The following is a 17,617-nucleotide window of genomic DNA, read 5'->3' on the forward strand; positions in this document are numbered from 1 at the left end:
TAGTGTGTTGTACGACCACCTATTTGCCATGTGGACCTTTATAAAGTCCACTGCCTGCAAATACGTTTTTTCTAGATTTCACCTCACATCAGTGCTCTGCTCTCTCCCCGAACGGTCTCTAACCTGTCACAGCTGGAAGCAATGCCTAGAGTAGGATTTTAAAGGTGAGCTAGCACTTCTGAAAGGCTGTTGTGAACAAACCCACGCTGCCTTAATTCAATCAATTTAGAGCATCTTTAAGCCTGGGGGAGCCAGGATTTTAACTTGGTTTGGATAGGGGCGGTATAAAAGGGTGCAGAGCAGCTTTCTTGCTGCTTATCTTGACACTGAAAATCTGCTGCTTGTGCTGTGTGTGGACTTGTAGCGGGAAAGGGGGTTCCGTACCTGGTACTTGGCGGTGTGCAAGATGTAGCTATTTCAGGTACCTGCTGTTGATGAGATCATAGTGTGTAGTTTGCTAGTCGTTCTTGTCTTCTCTGGGTTGTCATATAGCCAGAGCAGAAGAGAGATGGCTGGTGCTGTTCCAGAATTGGAAAGATGGTCCAAAACCTGGAAGTCTAGGCACGTTCCCTTCCTTAAATCTTCCCCTTCACATCCACATGCTTCTATCACAAAGACAGATGGACTGGTTTGCTTAATGGAGCCCCTTTCAAAATAAATCTTTTTTTCCTTCCTCCTAACTGAACTGGTTTAACCAGACTCGGCTCTAGCCTGGTATCTTCAGATCTGTTTTTTGCAATAACTACACTTATTGCAAAAGTGATTTTATTTTGAAATGCCCCTGGCAAACCCTCACCGAAATACCTTGGAACAGATACACTACTATCAGTGGACTTCATCAAAAAGGCTTGGATTGACAGCTCGGCCCCTGGAGGCTGTGGAGATGAAAGTATTTCAGCATTGTTGGAATTCTGTAGCTCATCTGATGATGACCAAAGAGTCCTTTTTATACCTGTGCTGCCGTTGAATACTAATAACTTGTGGAACCTATTTTTTTCTTAGCACTGGAAGACTCAGGACAGCGAGGAATATGAAGCAGAAGGTAAGAACAAGAAGAAGCACCTGCTTTTATTCTTGTAAAGTTAAGAAGGGGGAATGGAGGAGAATAAGAAAGTTAAACAATGGCAATTTCTTGGTAAGAATTTCTGACTCAGCCCTAATCTAGTCGTAAGCAGAGCCCTCGGCATCTTGCCCTGGGGAATGCTTATGGGGCAATGCTCAGCGGGGCAGAGCCCAGGAACCGGCTGCAAGTGTCTGAGGCTAAAAACCACATGGATCAGAGGAGGTTCCTGGCTCACTCTCGCTGGGGATGCGAGATCCGTGTGTGCTGGAACCTGTTCCTCTGAAAGGTTGGAAATATTGGTTTTGTGCTTCCGGGAAGCCGGTGCTCGTTCCTAGGGCTGTGCAGAAGTGCTAGGTTCAGGTGGCTGGAGAGGGGCCTTTAGATGCTCTTGCAGCGGAACATGGCAGATGAGTCTCTACTTTTGTAATGGTGACCAGCTAACGCAAACGGCAAGTAGACTGCAGGGCTTCGGTTTTCTGTCGTGGCGTATTGAGATGGAAACTTGCCCCAAGGCTGGGATGAGACAAAAAGCCGGGCCCAGGAGAGGCGGCTGCCTGAGCCCCACCCTGGAGGCCAGTGGCCCTGGATCACCTTCAATCCTGCTCCCTCTCCCAAAGGGTTCTCCGCTTCCTGCATCCCAGTCCCCCGGAGGGGAGGGGGGCGTTTCCTCTCACTTGCTGCCTTCACCCATTTTCATTCTTCTGTCCCAAGCAAACCTCTCTTCAGTTCTCGTTCATCTCCCTCTTCTCCTGCTTTGTCTTTGCTACCCCCATTCCCTTGTTTCTCCTCCTCCCCCCGTAGCAGGACCCCGTCTTTTGTGATGGCCGGCTGCTCGGGGCTCCCGTGCTGTGAGTTCTGGGGGAGGAGCTGTGTATGAACACACATCAAGCCTCTTGCTGCGTAGCAAGGTTCACTGGGGCTACAGCAACGCAGACCCACTGCCATAGATGCTGCTAGTACAGGCCCTTCTCCTGGCTTTCCCCCAGCAGTGGGGAGGGCCGGCTCCGACCCCCTCCCCCCCCCCCCCCCCCCCCCCCGCGCAGCAGGGGAGGGCGCCAAGCCCGGCCGGGGCTCTGCTCTCCCCGAGCGCTGCACCGCGCCGCCCCCCTCCAGGTGCCGCCCCAAGCACAAGCTTGGTGGGCTGGTGCCTGGAGCCGGCCCTGGCAGTGGGAATGCTGAGATAGCGTTAGATGGAGTTGCACTCCGTGGCCACTAGATGTCAACGTGAGCCACAGAATTAAATGATTTCCTTCTACCTTGGCTAGAGTTTAAATTGTTCCCTTAAGACACACACAGCAAAACCTTATCACTTGTACTGCAGTGACCTAACCAAAACATAGGGAGTGATGATCCCAGTCCAAAGAGTAGGAGGAGACATGGAAGTTCAATGCCCAGGGTCATGCAGGAGGTCAGTGGCAGACCCAGGGATGAAACTGGTCTCCTGACCCCCAGTGCAGTACCCTGCCCACGAGAGCACACGGTCTTCACGGACTGTGGAGCACCGCTCGAGAGCAGTGATTGCAGGAGGCTGGTCAGCCACAGAAAGATCCTGAAGACTCTGCTTTGATCTGAGAGATGGCTAAACGTTTCCCACTTACTTTGGAAATACCAGTTTCTTCCGTGTGTGTGTGTGTGTGTGTAAGAGGGAGAGTTCAGGCTAGTGTGGGGAGTTGCAACAAAGAGTCTTCTAACCCTTCCAAGTAACCCTCTAAACGTTTTCAGCTGTATAGGGTATTGCACTGAATTTATTTGCTTGGAGGAAGGGGTTCAAGTGGAGGTTGCTGGTGACAGAGAATTGTTTGAACATATCTTGATCAAAACATTTGCTTAATGGCATATTTAAGCTTCAGAGGGTTTTGGGCTGGGGGCTTCTGAACATCTTGCCACAGGAGCACGGCCAGGGCCGTAGGACTCCCTAGCGATAACCAGGTCTGGCCCTAGTGGCCGACACACAACTATCGAGGGAAGAGCTCTGGAAAAGCTCCAGCTTGTGCAGAATGCAGCTGACCACTTCCTCCTCCGTCTAGGCTGCAGTGAGCACGTCCAGCCTGCGCTCTTGTCCCTCCACGGGCCCCCAGCCTGCATTTGCTGCCAGCTGAAGGCCTTGGTCCCAGTCTCCAAAGCTCCTCGTGGTTCAGGTCCCAGCTGAGTTACAGACTACGGGTCATTCTGGGAGCATCAAGGGACTTGCCTTCCCCTTGGATTGTGCAGATCCCAAAGCCCATGGTGGAGCATGAGAGTTAGACATGCTGCAAGATCTTCCCTTTTGATGGAGTCCCTCCTTTAACCAACTGACACAGCAACCCCACCCTACCCCCCCCAGTGAAAAACCCTGCCCCAAGCAGAGCCCCTGCAGCCAGGGATGGAGCACAGCAGAAGATCCCATGAAGTTCACTAAGGGTAGGTCTACACTTACCTCTGGGTCCGGCGGTAAGAAATCGATCTTCTGGGATCGATTGATCACGTCTTGTCTAGATGCGATAAATCGATCCCGGAAGTGCTCGCTGTCGACACCGGTACTCCTGCTCCGCGAGAGGAGTACGTGGCATCGACGGGGGAGCCTGCCTGCCGCGTCTGGACCCGCGGTACGTTCGAACTAGGGTACTTCGAATTCAGCTACGTTATTAACGTAGCTGAATTTGCGTACCTTAGTTCGAAGTTGGGGGTTAGGGTGGACCAGGCCTAAGAATCTTGCCAAGCAAGGAGGAGGTGCCCAGATGCTGTGGTGATGGGCACCATTACAAGCCCCTAAGGTAGATAACTTGCTAGTGCTGGCAAACAGCCAGTTGAAGGTGTTGGGTGACATAACTACGCTGGCACCTAGTGTTAGCTTCAGATTTGTTCTCTATTATAAAATCCTCCAGAGTTTCTTGCAATGGTGTTTTGTATCTTTTTCTCTCTCCTTTTAATAATGTCAAATAAACTGCCCTTGTTTCAGGCCAGTTGAGATTTTGGAATCCGGATGACTTGAATGCATCACAGACTGCGTCATCCCCTCCCCAGGACTGGATAGAAGAGAAGCTGCAGGAGGTTTGTGAGAATCTAGGGATCACCAGAGATGGCCACTTGAACAGGAAAAAGCTGATCTCCGTTTGTGAGCAGTACGGGCTGCAGACTGTGGATGGCGAGGTAACAATCTTGGGTGTCTCCTTTCAGAGGAAAGCTGGTGGCACAAAGTACTCTAAAGGCTTTTCCATAAGAAATGTCTCCTCACTTTTACCAGGAAAATTACTCGCTTTTCTCTGAGAAATGCCTAGGATACATTTTAATTGTCCATTTTAAAGAGACAGGTGGTGACTTGGAAAAGAGAATCCAAACCCAGTTGATAGCTTCCTAATGAGTATAACGGTTTTGAGTCAACAAATGTTCGATCCTGTCTTTATAAAAAGGTAGTAACAGCCCTAACTAATGATGGTTTCTCCAGTAAAATGGGGTCTAAACTGTGACTACGAACCAGAAAGTAAACGGCAGGTCTGTAGCCAGGGTATCTGTAGTGTAGGCCAGGGTTAATGGAGTTTATTTGCTTCTTGGTTGGGGAATACGGAGTTAACTCACTTCTGATCGCTTTGTGTATAGCAGAGAGTGTCAAAATGCTTTTTAATGGCACTTCTGATTTTCACCCCGATGTCATCCTAGCCTAAACACAATTCAAAATAAGGGAATCTCTGCACCCCCTTAATGCCTACCAGGTCACTGCCCAGTCTGGAGCACCAAAAAGTGCTAGTTTGCCCAGTTTGTTTGTTTATTTATTTATTTATTTATTTTTTTACCACTACACCACTGTGTGGTATTAAACTTCCTCATCAGGAACTAGAGTGCTTGCCAAGAAGTCAACAGACCCTTGCTTTGAGCGCCATTTGCAAATGCCCTGGGGCAATATTTGTGACTCAACAGGATTTCAAAACTCAATTTGACATGAATATTTTTGTGTTACTGGGACACTCTCCTGTCCATTTAGGATTCACAGGCTTGTAAAAAGTAGTTTTTCGACACCTCCAAATAACAACTTAAATGATATTTTTTTTTTTTCAGGAAGTTTGTATTTTAGTGGGATAATATTCATTCGCAGTGTTTGCAACACAAACATTGCAGCGTCCTGCTACCATTGGGGAGCCAGGAATTGAAAGGGACTAGAAACGGTTGAGATTCTTTCATAGTCAAAGCAGAGTATAGTGCAGAAAGTCAATGAACTGTACATTTTAAACGCTTTCCATATTAAAAATTAAGCTGTTTAAAAACCAGGTTGCCTTGTGGTAGTAACCGGTATTTATTTTAACCTGGCACTGTCCCTTAGTTCAGTTGCTACTCTGCAAGCTGGTGTTCTTTTGGCACATCATTTTCTCTGAAACCCTCGTGCCAGAAGGCTTTGAGAGCATAGAATTATAGACTATTAGGGTTGCGCTGGTACACAGACTTCAGTGTAGTTGTATTTGGTATTTCTGTGACTCAGCCACTGTTCGCAATACCGTCATTGCCATCTCATTTATTATTATTAATAATAATAATAATTAATAATTAATAATCTGGTATACTGAGTAATTCTTTTGGTTTGCTCCTTAAATGACATCTGCACAAAAGACTTAAACTGGTAGAATTTTGTTTCTTTTATGCTGAGCTGTAAAAGTGCGTCTCATGTTGATACATCTGAGAGGCGCATCATGCGTATAAAGGATGTTGACTGTATTTTACCGCTTTCAGGTGCTTGAAGAGGTGTTCCATAATCTTGAACAAGATGGCACAATGAGCATAGAGGACTTTTTCTATGGCGTATTTAAAAATGGAAAATCTCTTACGCCATCAGCTTCTACCCCATACAGACAACTCAAACGGCACCTCTCCATGCAGGTGAGAACCACTGGGACAGTATTTCTCTGGAAAATGGCTTCATTCGACTAGAATGCTGGACGTTTTTTAATAGCAGCTAGTCCCGGATGGTTGGGAGACTAGATAATGTAATATTAAGAGAATCTTTCGGGTAGATATTGCTGCCTGATTCTGCTGATAGGCCTTCTTGATCTCTAACCTGATTCTCGGACGCCACATTAGACTAGGACCCTGATCCAGAGTCCTTTAAAGTCAGCCGGAGCCCTTCAGTGGAGATTGAGTCATGCCCCACGTGCTTTTTATTTCTCCATGCAGGCACCTGATTGCTGCTGGTGGACCCCCAGGCATTACCAGAGTAATATTGCATTGGTGTAAGAACTGTGGACCAGAGCGGTCACTGTTTCAAGTTCCATGTTCTCTCTGCACAAAAGAGAACACGTTATTTTGAGAATGGCTCTCTCTAGGCATTAACAACAAGGAGTCTGGTGGCACCTTAAAGACTAACCGATTTATTTGGACATAAGCTTTCATGGGTAAAAACCTCACTTCTTCAGATGCATCAAGTATCAAGATGGTATCAAGTATCAAGGGGTAGCCGTGTTAGTCTGTATCTACAAAAACAACACGGCTACCCCCTGATACTTGATACCATCTCTAGGCATTGGTTATCAGACTCCAGAAAGTCCGCAGTAATGTCACAGGCCACGCTGGGGTGGGTTAAAATGACTGCTGCATCTGACTTTGGTTGTGCCCATCGTGAATACAAAGGCAATCTCGGTGTATCCTGTAAAGAGGAGTAAACTGCTTTGGTGTGGGGGAATCGGGATAAACCACCGCCAGGTCGCCTCTTATTGAAGCACCCCCAGGCTCCTGATACCACGGTGTAAAGTGGCAAAGAAATTTGTCGGCCCAGAGTGATCAGGTGAAAGCCTGCACCGCCAGGCAAACTGTTCCACTGAAACGTCACGTGGTCTGTGGGGAGGAAGGGCCAGCAATGGTAAATGTGTGGGTGGATTCCTGAGGCAGCCCTTCTGGGGGAAACAACAAAACATTCAAAGCCAAAATTGCCCATAGTTGGGTAATTACAACCGGGTAAAACGCTTATCAGCCTGAGAACCTGTCTTGCTACAGTATTTTCCTCCTTTATTTTACACTAGAAACTTAACAGCCAGGGCCTGGTTAGACTGGGATTTCACTGGGTTAAATGGAATTACTCCTGAGCCACATCGGTGCAGTTGAGAGAAGACTCAAGTCCTTACGGCAATTGAGTTTATAAGCCTTCCTCCTTCGGCAGCAGTAGGAAGATGTCCAGTGTTGCCCTTAGCTGGCCTTTGCAAACCCCCATCTCTCCTCTCTTCTAGTCCTTTGATGAAAGTGGGAGACGCACCACTGCCCTGTCCACAATGACTAGCACAATTGGGTTCAGAGTCTTCTCCAGCCTCGACGACGGGCAGGGCTGTGCCTCTGTGGAGCGAGTACTTGACACGTGGCATGAAGAGGGAATCGAGAACGGCCATGAAATCCTCACGGTAATTGGGTAGATCCCCAGCCACCTGATTTTGATTTTGGATGTTGCTGCTTGTGGATCTGTACTTTTAATCTAAAATGATGCAGTGCTGGGAACAGCAGGGATGTTGATATCCATGGTAACTTCCTAAGGCTTAGAGAAATGAGAAGTGACAACTCCCACGGAGTGAATGTGTTTTAAGATAACACAAAGGGCAGCATTCCATCCTTCCTGAAGCAAACCACCTATGCTTACAGGGGGCGGTGTAATTATTTAGATGTCTAAATACCAGATTGCACCAGCAAACCAAATACTCCAGCATCGGAGTGCTCCATATTATTGTGCATACCAAAATGGAGAGCAAAATTTGAGAGCCTGGCTCATGTGGGTGTTTCATATCCAGAGGATAAAAATGTTCATATCCATTGCAAAACAGATGTCCTCACCCTGCAGCAAACTGCTTCCCAGGCTACCTTTTCAAAAGCTGTGGACAAGCTAAAGGAGAATTTCCTGTACTTGTTCTTGGCACTTGATTCTATGACACTGGGGATACACTGGAAGAATTTTTGCTTGTCTGTCAGTCAACGTTACACTGAGTTTGAGCATTACTGGCTGCTATAAACACTTGCACCAAAACTCTGCTATCAGCCCTAGGCAAGAAATGCAGTTTGGGCTACTCTAAAAATTCACAGCCGTTTTTTCTTTTTAGCCAGACTGGCATTTGAGAAATGTAGCTCCTTAATTTCTCTCTCATTTGCTGCTTGATTACTTTATTTTTTAGCTTTTTTCCTATCTGGTTTTATTAGCATTAACATGTGATTTCTGTCATCTTTACACACAGTGTTTTATATCATTTTAAGTATCGTAAAATAAAGTGCAACTAGAGGCCCATCAAAGGCTTCCACCATTGTAATTACTAGCAATGGGCTTTGTGATCTAATTAAGGTGAGGGGTTTTTTGTGATCTAATTAAGGTGAGGTTTTTTACTATAATATACACAAGTTAATTGAAGCTAAGGGGTCATGCACAAATTAGCCTACCTCTCTAGTTGTCTTTATTGCAAGACTTTTTTTAATGTTTGAGAAGATCATTTTTAATCGTCCATCTTGCCACATTTAAATTAGAAACAAATGCAGTTTAGCTGAGACCTACAGTAAACAAACAAACATGCATCTGCAAAAAGAAGAACAGGAGGACTTGTGGCACCTTAGAGACTAACAAATTTATTAGAGCATAAGCTTTCGTGGACTACAGCCCACTTCTTCGGATGCATACAGTGGGCTGTAGTCCACGAAAGCTTATGCTCTAATAAATTTGTTAGTCTCTAAGGTGCCACAAGTCCTCCTGTTCTTCTTTTTGCGGATACAGACTAACACGGCTGCTATTCTGAAACCTTTCATCAAACATGCATCTGCCACTTCTGTCATGTGTGCACTTGATTGACTGTGTCTGATTGGAAATTGTGCCTCTCTCCTTCCCCTTTGCCACAGCGTGGATTTAATTTTGGGAGGGAGTTGAGAGGCTACGTTTCCATATCCCTGCGGAGATGCCATTCAGAACAGATTCACCACCACAGGCCACTTCTAGGCCTCCCCAGCTTTCTGTTGTCACCTTCTTCATTCAGGAGAAGGGAAGTTAGCCCTGTTGTGCTGACTTGTTTCTGTTTTACAGGCCTTGGATTTTAGCCTGGATGGGAAGGTCAATCTGATGGACCTGACTGGAGCGTTAGAAAATGAGCTCCTCCTGATAACCAAGAATGGAACCCATCAGGCCGCCTTGGCCAGCTTCAAAATGGAGATCAGACATTTACTGTAAGTTGGCAGGGTTTCAGTCTCCATCAGATCTCCCATGTGTCCTAGTTATGTGGCCGGGCAGGGGTTTAGATACTGTTTGCTTACTCCACAATTCGGAGAACATCTCCCTAAAATGGTGTGAAAACTTGTACCTCTTGAGAAGCACCGGAGGGTATTTTGTCAGCACCTCCGAATTTCTCATTAGTCCGAGTATTGCGAGTCTGAGAAGCGACATACCTCAGTGGAAGCAAAGACTCACAGGAAAGCGCGCTCAGACTTCCGAAAAACCAAAACCACAAGAAAGCATCTCTCTTGCTTGTTCCTAAAGGGCTGGAAACAGTAACAGCCAAGATACGTCAATAGTTATGGCCCTTGTGCCGAGGAGGGTGAGATTTGATGCCTGCTGCCTTGAATGTTTCTGATTAGTTATGGTTCTCTAGTGTGACGTGGGTTGTCATGCAGTGCAAGCACACGGGATGTACAAAACTGACACTTAGGGCATTCAGAACCATGAGACACCTTGTTATCTCTTTCGCTGAGGCAGAAGGGTTTGCTCGTGCTGAACTGGGTGCAGCTCCCTGTCACTCCGGTCTGTTAGCCACCCCCAAATTTCTCTGGACTCTGCCAGCCTGTCCTTTGCCAGACAGGTAACACTTGGTGCACTCCAAGTCCCGAGCCCCTGGAAGATTGTTTCCCTGGAGTCGGGGGGCTGGAACAATTTGTCTAGTGGGGGGGTGCTGTGAGCCATTGAACCAAACTGTGCTAGTTCCAGCACCTATGCCTGGAGTATCCAGGCCTGTTACTGGACACTCAAAGAAACTGACCACGTTCATTATCTCCAAAGAGGCAGGGTACACCCCGGCTTGTTTGATTCCGCTAAGAATTCACACTTTGCTTAATATTACAGCGCTGAGGTCTACTTGGGATAAAACAAAGACAAGTTTATTAACAAACATGGATTTTTTTTTAAGTGATACAGAGTAAGGGTAGGGGAAACAGGACTGGTTATGAATAAAACAAAAGTATAATACGCTTCTAAGAGTCTAGACATAACTTTAGCAGACTACAATCCTTTGTCTCAAACGGTTTCTTTCTCAGAGTCCTTTGCAGAGCTTGCTGATTTTCAGTCAAATTAGGAGCCAGATTTTTCATGAATCACTCCCTTCCGCCAGGAGTGTTCCTCGTGAAATGCATCAGGAAAATATTTGTTTGCTTCTGCTTCTGTTTCCCCAAACACAAGACAACCCCCTGTGGCTTTAGTCTCTGGTGCTTTCCCAGCTGATTTCACATCCCCCAGTCAACCTGGCTTTTCCTGTTGACTTACGTGCAAATGTATCTCCTCTTGTGTTGTGCTTAATTTACCTCAGAGGCCTAGGCAGACAGATCACACAACATTTCTTTGTCGGGGAAAAACTTGTTTATCATCCCTGCCTGGTTACCTAGTTTAAACATTTTTAGCCCAGTGGCACAGCTCCACCAGTGCAGGAAATTAAACTACTCCAAAGCAGTTCCTAAACTTGTCCGTCTTGGCCAGCAAGAGTTGAGACGACAATGCACTTGTGCCCGCGCTGCTGAAGAACTAGAACTGATGGGACAAGCCCATCCGATCTTTCACCAAGAGGAAGGTGGCTATGACCTGGAGGCAGGAGGGATGTATAGTGGGGGAGAAAATGGGGTATTCCTCAGGCCTAGAGATGTGTGAGTGACTTGTTTGGGTGCTGGGGAGCCAGGGAAAGGTGTATAATCCAGGATTCCTTCCTTTCAATAGGGAGCGAGTTGACCAAGTGGTGAGAGAAAAAGAGAAGCTGCGCTCAGATTTGGAAAAAGCTGAAAAACTGAAATCTCTCATGGCCTCGGAAGTTGACGACCACCATGCTACCATAGAGCGTCGGAATGAATACAACCTCAGGTATGGCAGCCCACCTGCATTTCTGCCTTCGCTGCCGTGAAGGAGGCTGGAGTGATCGGAGAACACCGGTCTCTCCATTTTGTTTGGTCGTTGCAGGTGTATACAGTATTGGTTGTACATAAAAATGAGAATTGCTTTGCTGCGTGTGTGGGGCTCTAAAAAAAAAAACTTCAGGCTGAAGTGTGTGTGTCTGTGTGTGTCTGTGTGTGTCTGTGTGTGTCTGTGTGTGTGTGCGCGCGCGCTCTGAAGGGCTCAGGGGGCTTACCCAAATTGATCCTGTCTTCCTCTTTCCTACCACCCATTTCTACAGTACCAAAGGTCTCCGAATTCTGTGCAACCCAGTTCCATCTGTACAATTCCCTCTTTTTTTGGGGCATCATGGTCCTCACACCTGGTTTTCGTGCTCTCATTTTGCCTTCCTGATTAGGTGGCAGGAAGTGTTACATTTTGTTTTCCACAAATATCATTTTAATTGAACTCTAACTTTAAGATTTGGATTGGTGAGAGAGAAATCCAATTTAATCCTAACAATGGAGTGGCCTATCCAGAACATCGTATGGGATATGCACGTCGCTCAGCATTGTACAGTACGGCCGGTGGGTGTGTATGCTACTGATCTGTGCATCTCTGCTTTCTCTCCCAGGAGTCTTTTTTCTCATCTAGGAGTTGTTGGTGTAAGACCCAACTGCTTCTGTGTGACTGTTCCTACCTGACTTGCTTTTCAATGGTGTTGGCCCATTCTTCTTACCATCCTCTCTTGTGTTAATAGGAAGCTGGATGAGGAGTACAAAGAACGCATTGCAGCTTTAAAGAACGAACTCCGGCAGGAGCGAGAGCAGATCCTGCAGCAGGCTGGCAAACAGCGATTGGAGCTGGAGCGGGAGATTGAGAAGGTGAAAATGGAAGAGAACTACATCCGCGACCGGCTCACCCTTTCCCTAAAGGTAACAAAGGGCTGGCTGAAGTTGCAGAACTTTCTCACTTAATTCAGCCCTCATTACGAGACTCAATGACTGCGTGTGTTGTGCTGGATGAAATTACCTTTAGCAGCATGATTTGTATAGGTGCAGGCGTTCCTGGGTAGGCTGTTGCCTAGATGTCATAAGGGTCCCAGACTCTGCAGCTGTGATCTGCAGCGTGTACATGTCCTGTCAACCCAGACACCAGATGGGCTATTCTTTCTCCTGAGGGCATTCTGCGCCAAAAAATTAAAAATGGTGCGCCAGAAAATAAAAATGTGTGCACATGATATTTTAAAATTCTGCCAATTTTGTCAAATAAATGTGGAGGCTCCAGCATGGCATTGGGGAGCACAGGCCACTGGCTGCACAGAGGTGGGAGATCACTGCGCAGCTCCCCTCTGGGACACGGACTCAGCAGTGAGGCTGCACCCAACCCCGACACAGTGCAAGGAACAGGCCTGCCCCAGAAACACTCCAGGGCCCTGCCCCTCCGTGCCAGGTGCACCAGGTGCACCCGGCAGGATCCAAGTGTGGAGGGGCTTAGTGTTGGGGGGGAATCCAGAAGTGGGTTGAGAGGGTACTGTGTGGGGCAAGCTGGATCCGGGCAGCTCAATGGGGGGTCTGGGTGCGGGGGGATCTGGATGCACAGGGGCTTGTTGGGGGAGGGGGGTTCTGGGTGCAATGGTAATGGGACTCTGCAGGGGGGGTCCAAGTGAAGGTGGTTGGGGCTCAGTGGGGGGGGGCTGGGTGTGGGAGGGATAGAGCTTGGCAGGGGGCTCTGGGGGTGGGGTGGCGATCCAGATGTGGGTGGCTCATCAAGGTGGTGCAGGGGGAGTGGGGCTCATCGGGGTAGGGAGTGCTCTGAGTGCGGGAGTGTGAGGCTCAGTGGGAGGGGCTGGGCATGAGGGTTGGGCAGATGGGGAAGCAGCTCCCTGTACAGCAATCCCTCCCCCTGCAGCTAAGGAGTGATGGGCGCAGGAAGCGGGGTGGGTTGGGAGAGAAGGGGGTTGCAGAGCTTCCTGCAGCTGGGGAGAAATCTCAGGGTGGGTCTGACCCGGCCCCGGATGCTGTGCAGGGGAAGAGGAAGTCCTGTCCTCCCCAGCCCAGCCGGGACTAGTAGCTGAGCCCGGCACAGATTAGGAGCCACCAGCCGGGTCTTCCCCAGTCCTGTCCCCTGCCCCACAGTGATTTATCTCTCTGCCTGCTGCCCTGGGCACCCGAAACATACTGCTGGGGAGGGTCGCATGACCGCTCTTGTGGGTTCCCTTTGCTTCCTTGTCAGAAAATCGTTTTTCTGCGGGGAAGCAAAGAAATCTGTGGGGAACATAAATTCTGTGCTTACGCAGTGGTGCAGAATTCCCCCAGGAGTAAATTCTGCTTGATAGCTGTCTGTTTTATCATCTGGCCATCAGCTAGCAGAGGAAACATCTTACTGCTAAGGTCTTGACATATCAAAATACAGCTCTGAAACCCCCATAAACCTATCCTCCATTTGGATCCGTATTCTCAAAACAGTCTGCAGGGTTGTGTTTTTTGAGCTGGGGCCATTAGTATTTAGGCCCCAGATTCAGGTTCCTTTCCAAAATGTTTTTAGAAATAGCAAACTCATAAATGATCTAGTTTTAGTCTGAATACAATTGGATCGGGCAACTCTTCACTCTCAAACTTCATAGTTAGTTTTTTCAACTAGGCAGAAATAAACTAACTAAGGTGAGCAGGCTGTACGCAAACAAGCTCTGGGGGTGGGGAAGGAGGACATTTAAAGATATTGCTGATGTCAATCCCCTCATCTGCCTGGAAAGTTATCATCTTCTCCCTAGGCAGCTGTTGGCCAGATGCATGCAGGGAATACTAGGGAGAAGAGCCCCAAGACAGGACTAGGGGTTGTTCTTCGCTTTGTACGCTGCTTGCAGGTCCAGGCCTTCCTGTGCGCAACTTTGGTGTGACAAGAGGAGTCTTCCATTTTTTACCAGCAGACAGATTCACACTTCGTGTTGGTAACTGACATTTGTACCAGTATCCGTGTCGGAATCCAGGCTTGGGCCTACTTCTGGGCAAGACAAATGTACCTTCTGACCTGACTGACTGTGGACTTTCTTGGGTGTCAGTGTTTGGAAAGTTTTTAAAGCGAACAAAAATAGGCCAGAACTTTAAGATCCCCTCTCCTTTAGGAAAACAGCCGTTTAGAGAGCGAGCTGTCGGAGACTGGACAGAAACTGGCAGAGTACGAGAGCCTGACGAGCAAACTGCAAAGAAACTTGGAAAATGTCTTGGCCGAGAAGGTGAGCCTCCCTTCCTTCCGTTGTGCCTTTCTAATAGAGAGCAGATTCCTAAAGGGTGGCTGTCTGATGCTGATTTAACCGCTAGCAGGAGACTTTCACTGTGAACATGATCACAGTGGACCTTAGTTACTCTGACAACTGTGTCTGGGTGTTACTGCAGGTTATATTTTCCTAAATTATCAGTAAATGACTTACTATTTCGTATAGTGCCCTAAAGTGGGCGAAATATTTTCCAAATCCCAGAGAAAACAGTCTCTTTCCTGCAGAGCTGGTTTTCTATGGTCCTAATCACAGAAAAGGAGTCACATAGACACACATACATGGGATCCTGCCTTAGATAAAGACATGACATTAGGAGCCCTTGCACTCTTAAATCTGAGCTAAAAATTGGGGTGAACAAATTAGGTCGGTGGTCATGTTTTAATAACTTGCACCGTAATTTAGGATTGGACCCTCTTTTGGTCATTTCACATTTGTCAGTGTTCTTAACAGACGTAACGGTGTAGAATTTCTGTGCCTCTAATCCAATAAACGATTCCTACATTTAAACAGGTTACCCTTTCGGGATAGTTACTTTTATAGTTGCATGATATATTATTGGCTAAAAATAAAAATACCCACTGGAACTGAAGTTAGTGAAATGAGCATGCGGGACTGTGAAATAACATCTGGTCTGTTGCCTAGGAAATTGTTTTGATCTCTTGCTGTCTGTCCCTTCTGACAGTATTTTCTATATAAATAAATAAAACACAGCCTGAGTGGAATGCTTGGGAATTGAGGCCTGGCCTTGAATTCTGCACCAGGATTATTCACAGTGGAGGATTAACTAGATTGTTTTCATCCTGTGTTGTAGTTCGGCGACCTTGATCCCAGCAGTGCTGAGTTTTTCCTGCAGGAGGAGAGATTGGTACAAATGAAAAATGAGTATGAACAGCAGTGCAGGGTGAGTGAATCAAAGGGTGGGAGACACCAATTTCAGTACTGGATCTCAGTTCTGTACTTAACGCATCATTCTCCTAGGAATCGAGAGCCATGTCTAATAAGGTGCAGGTGAGTTTGCTATTCTATAAACAAAATACACCTCTACCTTGATCTAACGCTGTCCTCAGGAGCCAAAAAAATCTTACTGTGTTATAGGTGAAACCGCTTATATCGAACTTGCTTTGGCCTCGAGCATTTCTGTTATTAATAGTCAGGAAACATGCTTGGCCCCACCCCCTATCCGACCTCCACCTACTTCCCGCCCCCTGACTAACCCCTCAGAACCCCCGCTCCTTCTCCCCTGACTACTTCCTCCAGAAACCCCCTGCCCAATCACCCTTCCCAAGACCCCACTCCTATCTAAGCCCCCCGCTCCTTGTCCCCTGACCGCCCCCTCCAGAGACCCCCATCCCTAATCACCCCCAGGCCTCCCACACCCTATCCCTGTCTGCCCTGTCCCCAGAACCTCCAAACCATCCAACCCCCCATGCTCCCTGTCCCCTGACCGCCCCCCAAGAGCCTCTGCCCCTTATCCAACCCTTTGGCCCTGACCCAGCACCCTTAACATGCCGCTCAGAGCAGCGTGTCAGGCTCCGACACACTGATCTGCTGGAGCGTGCAGCCCTGCCTCCCAGAGCGCTGCTTGAAAGTGTTATATCTGAATTTGTGTTATATTTGGTCACGTTATATCGGTAGAGGTGTAATTGCCCCCCCCCCCCCCCTTGTTAGACCAATGCAAGCCTTTGGACCTAAAAGCCCCTCTTTTAGCTGTTGCTTTTTAAGGAAAATGACCATGACACAGGGGAGTACCTTGGTTGGGATATGAAGCCTTTCATGTTAGCCAGTCCTAATACAGCTCCAGGCAAAAGTTACCTTCTGGCTGTTTGTTGGCCTTTGGAACAAGTTGGGTCTCACATTGTGAAACTCGCTACCACCTTTGGCTGCCCCAGAGACAGGCCAAAGAACAGTTGCATGTAAAGGGAGCTTTTTTTGCCTGAAATCTTATGCATTTAAACCACGATGGATGAAAATTGATTTTTTTTCATTAAAAAAATCAGATTTCTTAACATTTAAATAAATGATGATTACAGAAAAAGCAATCTGAAATTAAATTTGAACTTGACAACTCATGCTAAGACCTAAACATATTAGAATCTACTGAAATCATTTAAATTAAACTGCACAAAAAATGATACTAAGCCGTACACGTTGGCTGCCAACCTATAAAGAAAGTGAACTCACTGAACTGGTGGATGTCCCTGGCTAACATCTGGAACCAGAGTTTGTTGAAATGCTAAGCTAGCTTTTGACAGCAGCAGCCTCTTCTGCAGGTGCAGAGAGAATATTGTCTTCATTTCAGTTTAGTCAACTAGTTCAGTTCATTGACTAGCTCAGTGGTTCTCAAACTGTGGGCTGGGACCCCAAAGTGGGGCCAGACCCCATTTTAATGGGGCTGCCAGGGCCAACATTAGACTTTCTGGGACCCAGGGCTGTAGCTGAAGCCCAAGCTCCATCCCCACCTAGGGCAGTGGGGCTCGGGCTGTGGCCCTCTCTCCCCGCACCAGAATCATGTAATAACTTTTTCGTCGGAAGCGGGTTGCAGTGCAATGAAGTTTGAGAACCCTTGAGCTCATTCCAAGTTAAGAAACCTATTGGGAGTTAAAAAAGCAGAAAAGCTTGTTTTCTGGGTGTGTTTTTTGCTTCGAATATGTGAATAATAACCAGCTGTGAGAGGATGAGATCTGTTCGTTCTAAAATCTTGAAAGACATGACCAAAAACAATCCGTTCAATTCGCTAACTACAGATAAAACTACTCCTTATGTTTAATAAATCAGTTAGTTTTAAATGCAAAACATGTTTTGATCAATTTTTCTTATGTATCCAGCATATTTAATTTTAAAATGCCGTTTTGGTGCATTTTTAGTTGATTTTAAATCTCCATTCAGATAGAGCTGGAATACTAGATGACTGTTTTCCTGCAATCCACACATTGCAGGAAAACAGTCATCTAGTAAATAAGAGATGCATCATTGATCATTTTCTAACATCATAAAAAATATAAAATTTAAGAATCTGAATAAACGTAAGTTAAGCTACACAACTGCTTAAATAAAAGTTTCTAGATCTAGTATATCCTCCTGGTTAGCAAAAGGAAGTGCCAAAAGTAGCGAAAAGGCTGTGTTCAGTTGTTTTACTGATTACCAACCAGTCAGACTCAATCTTTCTTTAGGTAAATAATGAAGTACAAATGCAAAACACAATTAAAATTAAATCAAGGTTTTCTGCTTGCTGATT

General features: G+C 46.8%; 1 protein-coding gene across 8 annotated transcripts in view; it reads left to right on the forward strand.

Moving 5' to 3' along the window:
• The window catches only part of NIN (ninein), a 108,897-nt gene that overhangs the window by 51,004 nt on the left and 40,276 nt on the right, over positions 1–17,617 (forward strand). For all 8 annotated transcript variants that reach the window (XR_010600837.1, XM_065593974.1, XM_065593973.1 and 5 more), the window contains 9 exons: positions 1,003–1,042; positions 4,002–4,192; positions 5,762–5,908; positions 7,249–7,416; positions 9,066–9,205; positions 10,956–11,096; positions 11,866–12,040; positions 14,230–14,340; positions 15,194–15,283. Coding sequence is in view for 7 of the 8 variants with exons in the window: in XM_065593974.1 (XP_065450046.1) it covers positions 1,003–1,042; positions 4,002–4,192; positions 5,762–5,908; positions 7,249–7,416; positions 9,066–9,205; positions 10,956–11,096; positions 11,866–12,040; positions 14,230–14,340; positions 15,194–15,283 (1,203 nt within the window). In the remaining variant the exon portion in view is untranslated. The remainder of the gene's footprint in view (positions 1–1,002; positions 1,043–4,001; positions 4,193–5,761; positions 5,909–7,248; positions 7,417–9,065; positions 9,206–10,955; positions 11,097–11,865; positions 12,041–14,229; positions 14,341–15,193; positions 15,284–17,617) is intronic.

The sequence above is a fragment of the Chrysemys picta genome, chromosome 4, assembly GCF_011386835.1.
Source record: "Chrysemys picta bellii isolate R12L10 chromosome 4, ASM1138683v2, whole genome shotgun sequence".
NCBI lineage: Eukaryota > Metazoa > Chordata > Testudines > Emydidae > Chrysemys > Chrysemys picta.